General features: G+C 41.0%; 1 protein-coding gene across 1 annotated transcript in view; it reads right to left on the bottom strand.

Annotated features, from left to right (window-relative positions):
- Positions 1-6,024: 6,024 nt before the first annotated feature.
- The window catches only part of Asxl3 (ASXL transcriptional regulator 3), a 97,011-nt gene continuing 93,187 nt past the window's right edge, over positions 6,025-9,848 (bottom strand). Inside the window, exon 10 of the mRNA XM_042675352.1 lies at positions 6,025-9,750. Coding sequence (XP_042531286.1) covers positions 6,025-9,750 — 3,726 coding nt within the window. The remainder of the gene's footprint in view (positions 9,751-9,848) is intronic.

Below are 9,848 nucleotides of genomic sequence, written 5' to 3'. Positions count from 1 at the left end.
ATTACTTTGATGGATGTGGAAACATTCTCGTCAGTTAATTTGTGCTGAAAGAAGCCCATCCTTCATGAAATAAAGTCGCCACATTTTTCTCCTGTTACTTCTAAATCCCATAAAACCTTTGTTTACAAAGAAAGATGGGTAAATTGAAGAATCAGTACATCAATCATTTGTTCTAAATAGGTTAGATCCTACGAAAGATGTACCCCGTTAATGCAGTACAGTACTAAGTTGTTTATATATGGACTACATAATTGTACCCAATTTATGAGAAATAAAAGAAAGCATTCAGGTCACTTTCAGCAAATACCAGCTTAAGTAACAATGAACTATTTAATTTTACCAAATGGATTTTGCACTCAATACTGCCTGTGGAGAAATGCAAATACTAAAAGTATCTGCAACACTAAATAAAATGAAGAAAGTACCCTAACAGGCGAATAAGCAAAAAAAAAGCACGTAAATGGAAATATCATCATTGTTGGGACAATGATTTGAGAACCAGATATAGAGATTCTCCACTGGCTTACCTAAATAAGGTAGACTTGGCTTTCTAATCATCTTTTTCTTTTTTCTCCCTCCCTTCCCTCTCTTCTAAATGTAAACATCCTCTCTCGCCATCTGGTGGCTAAAGACAACATCTTCCCCGTACATGAAAACAGTTGAACTGTGGGATTTAATAGCCAATTACATTTAATGTTTTCTGTTTTTTTCTTACCAAAAAAGAAAAGATATAGTTATATGTTTAACCTATGGAAAATATAACCAAGACAATGTTGTTCTGATGGTTCACGGTATTTTATTCAAATAACTTGAGCTATAATATTTAATGTAGTATGAAAAAAACTAACCAGAACAATCCTTTTAAAATATCATTTTCTGTACTATTCATTTTGAAAGATACAAGTAAATAAAGCAGTAGTAATCTGTCTGACCAGAAAGCTTTTTATTTTGGTATAAAGAATTAAGATCTTGCGTGGTGCTGGTAGATCACACCTGTAACCTACCCAGGAGCCTGAGATCAGAGGTTCGTTGTTCAAAGCCAGCCTGGGCAGAAAAGTCCCCATGAGATTCTTATCTCCAATTAACCATTCAAAACTGGATGTAGAGCTGTGGCTCAAAGTTGTAGAGGGCTAGCCTTTAGCAAAAGAGCTCAAGTGACAATGCTGAGCTCAAGTCCCTGAGTTCAAGCCACATGACTGACAAAAAAAAAGGAAAAAGAAAAAAGAATTAAGATCTTTATAAAAACAAGGGATCTAAATATAGCTTGAAAGAATAAAGTCAATACAGCAGATCTTATTAATATTAATGAAGTTTCCACTTTAGTTTTTACCAAGTTGACAACATATACTGACAGATTTAGGAAAGCTAATATAACAGAACATGGTCTTTTCCTCTATTTTCCTTTAATAAAATATTCAATGTATTATTATGTATCTAAACCACACTTCACTGAAAAATTAAAAATGACAATTACTTCATGTTTAATTTCTTTATTTTCTCCAGAATACTTTTTATATTGAAGCCCAAATTGTTACTTTGAGAAAGGGATAAACAGAGAAACATGGTGACAAAACATTTCATTTCTTTTAACTTATGGTATTGTGAGCAGTCACTTTTGTAGGCAATACTTATTTTTTTCCTTTGTAGAAAAGAAGAAATAAAAACAAACAAACAGCACCGTTAAAGAATACATGATCCCTGAATTCTAAACAAAACACTGTCTAAAAAGTTTGTAAATGCTTGTTGCACTCAGTCACATTTAGTCAGGTATCAAAGCAAGCATAACAGTATTAAATCGTCTCAGTCTTATTGAATTAAATACTCCTCCTTCTGAGGATTTTACACACCTTTCTGAGTTTTTTTTTCCTATGGGAATAATATATATTCTTTGGTAGAGGACTGAAGGAGGGTTTCACTTTTCTGTATGGTGATATAAAATACCTACATATGTTCAGTGCCCTTGCCCTCAATCTGTGTTTGCCAGGCATGTTATGTTTGGGTTGATTTCACATTTTGCTGTTACACTGTAGGAGTAATCCCGCCTTTAAAAAGGCATTACATGGCTAATGTCATACAGATGTAAACATTCAAAATACTGACCGAAAAGAAAAAAAAAATAAATGCACACAAACACACATTTACAAAAACATAACGAAAATATACATGAGATTAGGTTTGCAACAAATGGGGTAAAAACAGCTTTACAATAATGGCAACCAGATAAAGCACTTTCTTTGAACAGTACAGGGATGACAGACATATCTCTATAGTCTAAATTATTCTGCAACTATCCACTAGAGTACAAAGCAAAATAGTATGTGTTATAAAATAAAAAAGCAGCTCCTGTATAGTTTTTTTTTTTAAAAGCTTTTTGTGAAAAAGCATGAGGACCGAAGACAACTGGATTTGTATAATCAGTGACATTTTGGCTACATGGGCCCCTGACAGTCTGATGACTCCTTGTTGTAGGACTCTTCACATTGTTCTGGGCAACACAGATGGACAGCTAGTTTGAACTCTGTTCAGAGGGAATCAGTCCCTGAGGCAGCTAGCAGGCCTCACCACCACAGCCCCAATGCATTCAAGTCCCTATACTAAGGTTTAGCATGAACATCCACAACAATTAAAAACAAAAACTCTAGGGCTTCACCCATACCATTGAGAAGGTACGAAAGCAGAGGCCACAGCCAATTCCTCCTTTGCAATGATGCAAGTATTAATCAAAGAAAGGGGTTCCAGCAACTATTATCTTGACTTTTAACTTCACTATAAAGCACCATTGGAAACAGCTTGTTTCTGCATATTACTTTGAGCTAAGAACTTCCAAGGTCTCGAAGTCAACTATAATTTCTACAGCTCATCCCAGAAACACACAACACCTCAAAGTCTTTATAGCAACCGGGCTCAACGTTACAGGCTTGTTTTCAAGTTTCTACTTCAAAGCAGACCTTAGCAGGGAAATATTATATATATATATATATATATATATATATATATATATATATATATATATATATATGCTGTGTTCACCACCATTTCTGCTATTCTTGCTTTGGGGAAGGAAAACATTTTCCTTTTGAAAATGAATTTGCACCAGAATGCTCTTATTCACATGCCCATTCCTTACTTAAATGTCTTTATACACCTCAGGCAGGAATATGCATATCATGTAGAAGGGGGATTAGGGATTTGCAGTATCCTTTCCTTTCCCTGTTCCAAAAGTGCTACTTAGGGAAATAAATCCTTTGTGATTAAAAAACAAAACAAAACAAAATAAATGTTTACATGTGCAAGTTCTAATCCTGACCAGGGATATAGGAGTATCCCATCATCAAGATGCTTACAACTGAAATTTGCACTTTACACCACAATAATCATGTACTAAATAACATAGTCTATTTGCACATAGGCAGACACATGTAGAAATCAGGAAACTAGGAACCTACTCATCTAGTTCAAATATATTGGCTTTGATATATTTATATATAATATTGAATGAACACCTATAAAATACCTGACCCACAATTTACTTCGGAATTTCTTTTATTTGTTTTAGCCCAAAGATGAATATTCATTTTTTTCGGGATAATGATATGAGGACAATCAGATTTTGAAAGGGCACCGAAAAGAGCAAAGAGACAGAAAAATGATGTTCTTTGGACTTGGGTGATAGAATCCATGCACTATCAACACTTGGTTCTCCAATTCAGCATGTGAAAAAATCCAAACATACAGAAGGACACTTTTCGTTATTCCCAGTAAGCATTTTGCAGGCAGTGTTCAACAGGGATGGAACTGACAGTGAGCTCAATATCACATCAGCCTCAACTGTTCTTCCAACATGTGTCTGTTACTGGTGTGATAGTTTTCAATCTGCTGGTGTAGGCAGTATCTGACAATGGAGTAGCAGCGATTGAATTTGGTTGAATTTGGAAGAAGTTGGCATGCAAGTGTCTATCGTGTTGTGAAGATAAGAGCATGATCTTCAAAATTTAAGATGAAATCTGAGCCAAGTCAATCATAAAGACATCGTTGATGAAAAACAAAAACAAAAACACCATCCATGTACAATCTGATGCTCAGTTAAACTAAGAGTCCGTGGGCACTTACATTGCACTCCTTGGGAAGAGCTGGTTACGTACATTGCTACCTTTCTCAGTCATTAATTTTGTTGATTTAAATGTGAAACACAGAAGAACTCAATCACCAAGTCATAGCCAAAGACCAGGCAGGCCTTTCTTTGCTTTGCTTTCTTAAGACAAAGTATCTTCACTATCTGCAATTTGTAAATAAAAATGGTATCTCTATCGATTAAAGAAAAATTTGGCAATATTACAATAATAAATAGGAAAGAAAAAAACATACACCATAGCTTGTTATTTACCAAGATAAGACATCCAAGTGTTTTTGTTGGTTTCAGGAATGTAATTTTTGCTCATTCCTGTTAACTTTTAAAGACAGCTTTTTAGGGAATGCCAAAAAGTTTACATTGACTAAAGTGATCCCATGTGAAAGTATCTGCTAATCTTACCTTGGATATAGATGATTTCCCCCACTTTTAAAAAGTTCTACGGCCATGAGCAACCAGCGGGTTAATGGCACTCCATATTTCGTGCTCTGTAATCTGAAGTTAAGTGGGCGAGGTTTTGTTGGCTTTCATCTTCCCAGTGTGTGTGGTTTGTGTGTGCTTTTGAACTTCTTTTTGGGAATAGAGCCTCCAGAACTAGCAATAGGGTGGCCCAAGCATATGGAATGTTGCTCAACTACTCAACGCTTGGACTTTACTGGATAAACTCTGAAGATAAATGCCAAAGATGCAGTATCCCTTTTTCAAAAGTAGTTCCAACCCTGCCTCTTGCACCTAGATATGGGGCACAAAGCAAATTATGCAATAATGCATCTATTTTTAAAGGCTGTAATGCAGACTGAGACTCCAGGGCTGGGAGGGATGTGACATGGTTCAGAAAATTGTCATGCTTAAGCCTTCTGCAGTTCCTTTTGCCATCAGGGACACTAGTGCAAAGAGATGGGTGACCCCTGAAATGCTAGAGGATAGTATGCAGTGATATCATTAATAATCTTTAATTATATATGTGGTCATTGAATTGCACTGAATAGAATGTCTAATATTTACATTCTCAATCCATTTATGCATGCATATGACATTTTGATTGCTTTTACTTTCAGGGCATTTTTTTTTCATATTTGCTCTTCAAAGCCATCCATGAAGCTCCCAAATCTTATGGATTTATGGTCCTTCTTTGGCCAAGGATTCTTATACTAACTGGGGATTAAGGGCTGGAACCAGAATATTGGTTCCCCGAGGCCCATGATACAATTTCAGATGTAGGACACATTTCACTACAATCTGTGTACAAAATCCAAGGTAAATTCAGATTTTTCTGCCAGTCTCTGAGAAAGTGTATTAAGAAGGGAGGAATGAGAACAGGGACAGTTGGTTTCATCGATGGCATAACTCCTTTAATGTACCACTTATGATATGAGTAAATACAAGGAATCACACACTTAACTTAGATTCCCCATTCCAAATAGGACTTAATCATTGTAGTCATGGCAGGTCCAAGAAATGTCACTGTAAAAAACACTTGTCGTGATGGTAAATTTATAGAAAAAAAAATGTGTGATCAACATTAGTCATTTTTATTGTTCTCTTTCTACACTTGCAGTTCTGGTGATTAGACAGTTTAAAAATGTCCTTTTTCTAGTTATACCTGGGCAAGAAAAAGGCAAAAAGGAAATGGGGCAGTGACCTGTATACAAAAACTTTCCAAAGGTTGGAATGGCAACTAAACATGTAAAGGGACATGCTGTTGAGCCATTCAGATGGGATATCTCCTCCCTTTCTGAGAAATGCAAGAACATAATAGCCTAGAGAAGAAATGATAATCTGTTCCAAAGTAAAAAATAAATTAGCATACAAGCCACTGCAGTTTCAATTTGCTGTTGTTGATGCTGTTTGGCTTTTCCAAGTTGAAAAGGGATACTGCACCTTTCACTCAGCTCTTACCGTACAACCAGGCAAGCTACACAGAGTTTTGAAGGACCTATGCAGTCATCATGGCAGAAGGCTCCACAGCCTTTGCACACGATCATGGCTTTGAGCCGGCAAGAGCATTTCAGTTCCAACTCATCTGCATTGCTGCTGTCCGCAAAGTTCTGAACGGGCATCTGAGCATTTGGACCAGGCAGGGCTGTGCCAGGACTGGAGCCACTTCCCAAAATCCCAATGGACTTTTCAATTGCGGACGCTGCCCTTTTGAAGCTTGTGCTCCCAAAGTGTATTGTTGGATAATTTCCACAGAGCTGCTGTTGCTGTGGCACCTGCATTTTCTGAGCAGCTAATTGGGTGAAAGGCTTCTGTGGCTCAGAAAGCAAATAGGAAGAGAAATCTGCATTTTTTAGCGCAAATGCTTTTAACTGTTCTTTCATTTCATTCTGGTCATAGGAAACTTGTTTCATGCCCAGTTCACAGCTGCTGCTTAAACCTTCCTCAAAAGAAAGTGGTTCTGATTTTATATTGCTACATATGCCCGTGGACTGTGGCCAACTAAGTCTCTTAGTGGTTTCCATGGTAACTGGAGGTTGCTTTTGATCAGATGGGCCTTCAGCATTGGGGAGAGGTGGAGGTAGTGGAGGTGGAGGTGGAGGAGGCGGGGGCAAGGCCAAGGGTGGAGGGGGTGGGGGTGGAGGAGGTGGGGGTGGTGGCAATGGAGGATGCACTAGGGCTTTGTTAGGCATGGCATGTGCAGCCCCTCCCACATCCTCAGCTTCTTTTGTGGGTATATTGGGTGATAGCATATTGGCTAGCCTTAGCTGGTGAGATGCTGATGAAAGACCAACTTCTCCCAATCCCTTTTGTTCAAGATGCCTATTGAAGGCAAATGTATTACAACCCACTGGAGTCTTAGAAGAGGACTGTAATAGAGCTGCAGTGGGAATGGGGCCCCTGGCAGCCATGGGCATTTGGTAAAACTGCTGCCTGTGTGAGGTACCGGCATCAGGGTGGAAGCTGCCATTTTTGTCAACATGGAATAGGTTCTGCTGGAAGCTGCATGCAGGGAGCAGCCGCTTTTGCTGTTTGACCTCGGGGCTGTGGACAATTCTGCTCTGCACGGAGTGCTTGTTGATCCATTCTTGTTTAAATGGCTGGCTGTGTCCTAGTGGAGTGGTGCTGGGGTTTAGAACACAGGCCACCCCTTTCACATCAGTGTCCACCAGTAACTTCCCTGGCTCACATTTAACTTGAGTGTGTTCCCCCACAGTCCTGGCCACTCTCTTTTTCGGATGGTTTTCTCGCTTTCTCATTTGGAGTGGTGCAAGAGTCCCTGCCAAGTAGCCCTTACCATCTGGATTTGGGGAGTTCAATGGCGCTTCAATGATGTTCCTCTCCGGGGCTGTTTTACCCACTGAGGTAGTCTGGAGGGGTAAAGGAAGCCTGTTGATTTCAAGCTTGGCTCCCAGTCTGGGCTGTGGCAACACTTTTTCCAAAGGCAGGTTGCCCTGCAGTAACTGTGTCACCAGGGGGTTGTTGGCCTCCACAGATGACAGGCGGCAGCTTGAGCTTCCTGCACTCGGAACTCTTTTCAGGGTGTCTGTGGCCAAGGAAATCACCTCTTCCATGGGACTCGAGGTGGAAGCCTTCAGGGCCTGTGTTTGTGGTCCACTAGAGGCCACCTCAGCAGCTGGAGGAGGCAGCTCAGGGCTGGGAAAGTCTTCTGTGTCCATTCTGAACCCCTTTTCCATTTCATGAGGTTCGGATTTCACAGGAAGAGTGACACTGGTTATGAGACTCCTGGAGTGAAGTTCTGACATGTGTGGATAGCTTGCGTGTTCAGCTTTGATTGCCTTTGGACAGCTCTGCTCTGGATATTCTTTCTGTTTACTGGCGCTGGAGTGACCAACCAGAGGTTGTCCTGCGCTCCTCATCCCATCCTCATTCCAGCAAATCCGGTTTCCTTGGTTATACTGACTGCTACAGGTTGTGTCTGCTTCACTCTTGAAAGTGGTAGTGTTTCGTGCCTGCTCAGCAAAGCTTTGACTAGGAGTCGTCACCTCATTCAACTTCTCTGGAATGACGAGGGGCAATTCTCGGATACTGGGGCAGGGGCCCTGCAATGTTTTACAGTCTTGTTTGGCTGTGGAAGCACCAATGAAAGCAGAAGTGGGATCAACACTTTCATTTGTTACCTGCTCAGGCCTGCTGATCACGGACACCTGAGGACATGCCATGGGTTGTATGGATACTTCCGTCCTCACCGACCTGCTCTGCAGGTCCAAGCTGGCCTCGGTACTTTCAACGGAGACAGTCAGAGACAAACTGGAGGTCAGGGTGGTGCTGTGGTCAACGATCACTTTGCAAGGTATGGATCTGTTTATGGCTGCTGGTGCAAAGCCCCCTGGTGGCTGTTGAGGTTTTCCAGAGTTGTCTGCCCTATTTTGAGGCCCTGAATTTTTGTCCATGCTCTCAGCACTTAACTTGGGAGGACTATCATAAGAGTTTATAGTTAGCATATTTCCAGTAAACATTGCAACAGGTGGATGTACAACCAGCGGGTCGGTGACTGCCAGTGAATCACTGCTGCTGAGGGTGGTTCTTACAGTGGTTCCCACGGATATGGTAGCTTGTTCTTCACTCCCAGGCATGGCTAACTTCTCAGGAGGGAATCTGTTGTTAATTCCTGTTGGGGGAATCAGGACAGAACTAGTGGAGAGATGGTTTGGCAAGGTATTTCCAATGGAGGGAGTTGGCACAGAGGTGTAATGACTGGAGACTAAGTTAGTAGGGTTGCTGCTTGCTAAAAGCATGGGTTTATCATCCATGGAGCTTGACAGACCGGCACCTTCTGTTGTGGCTGGAATGGAAGTGCTGTCAATACATTTTGGTATAATGGCTATGCATGAAGTGTCCGTTCCCTGGATGGTTTTTAACATGTTTATATTACAAGCAGAAATGGTTGTGTTTGCACTGTCAACAGACATTAAGACAGAGGATTTGTCAACAGGACTCACAAAGGGATGTTCTTTAATTGTTCCCGACATAGCAGTGCTGCAGACAGACACAGGGACAGAATTTTTATTAAAAAGTATGGGCACACTACTATTTTCAGAAGAGGTAGATGAAACAATTTTCTCAGATAAATGTGATATGGGGATGTTTTCTTCAGAACTGTGCACAGATAAGTCAGTGGCAGTTTCTGGAAGTGGAGTTGGGTTAAGAGGCTGCTGTAATACAGTGGGGATCTCCCGAAGGTGTGTCGACTTGTTGCTAGGAGATCTGCAGTTTGGATTGACAATAATGACACCAGTGGAGCCTTCCATTTTTGTTTCAGGGTTAGAAGTGACTTCCAAATTTGGAGGTCCTTCCTTGGAGCTAAGTGGAGGCAACCGGGTCTCTTTAGTGGTCGGGAAAAGGTGGGCTCGAGCTTGATGTTTGGCAAAGAGCTTAGCCTTGGTCTGCTCTTTGATATGGGCCAGGGTTCTTGCTTTGCTGCCTTCTCCGGGGCTTCCCATAGCTCCGGAGACAATGCTGGCCGCAGCTGCTGCTGCAGCAGCTGCAGCAGCCTCGCGCTGGGCCCGGGCTTGTTGGGCCCTGGCTTTGATATCAGCGAGGGTTCTGGCTCCTGTGTTCCTTCCTCCACTGACAGATGTGCTAGTGGATGCTCGAGACTCTGCTTTGGAGACTGGTTGGCTCTTGATAATAAACGGTGGTCCAATTTTGGAAAGCTGGATCTGAAAGAGGTAAGAATGGAAAGATTAAGTGTTTCCATAAACATGAGCCATGAGGAGGAAGTAAAAATTAGGTGGAAGAAGATGCTGTCTTCTCTTAT

Source organism: Dipodomys spectabilis, unplaced genomic scaffold, assembly GCF_019054845.1.
Source record: "Dipodomys spectabilis isolate Male_0828 unplaced genomic scaffold, ASM1905484v1 ptg000024l, whole genome shotgun sequence".
NCBI lineage: Eukaryota > Metazoa > Chordata > Mammalia > Rodentia > Heteromyidae > Dipodomys > Dipodomys spectabilis.
This window is presented reverse-complemented; position numbering and strand designations above follow the sequence as displayed.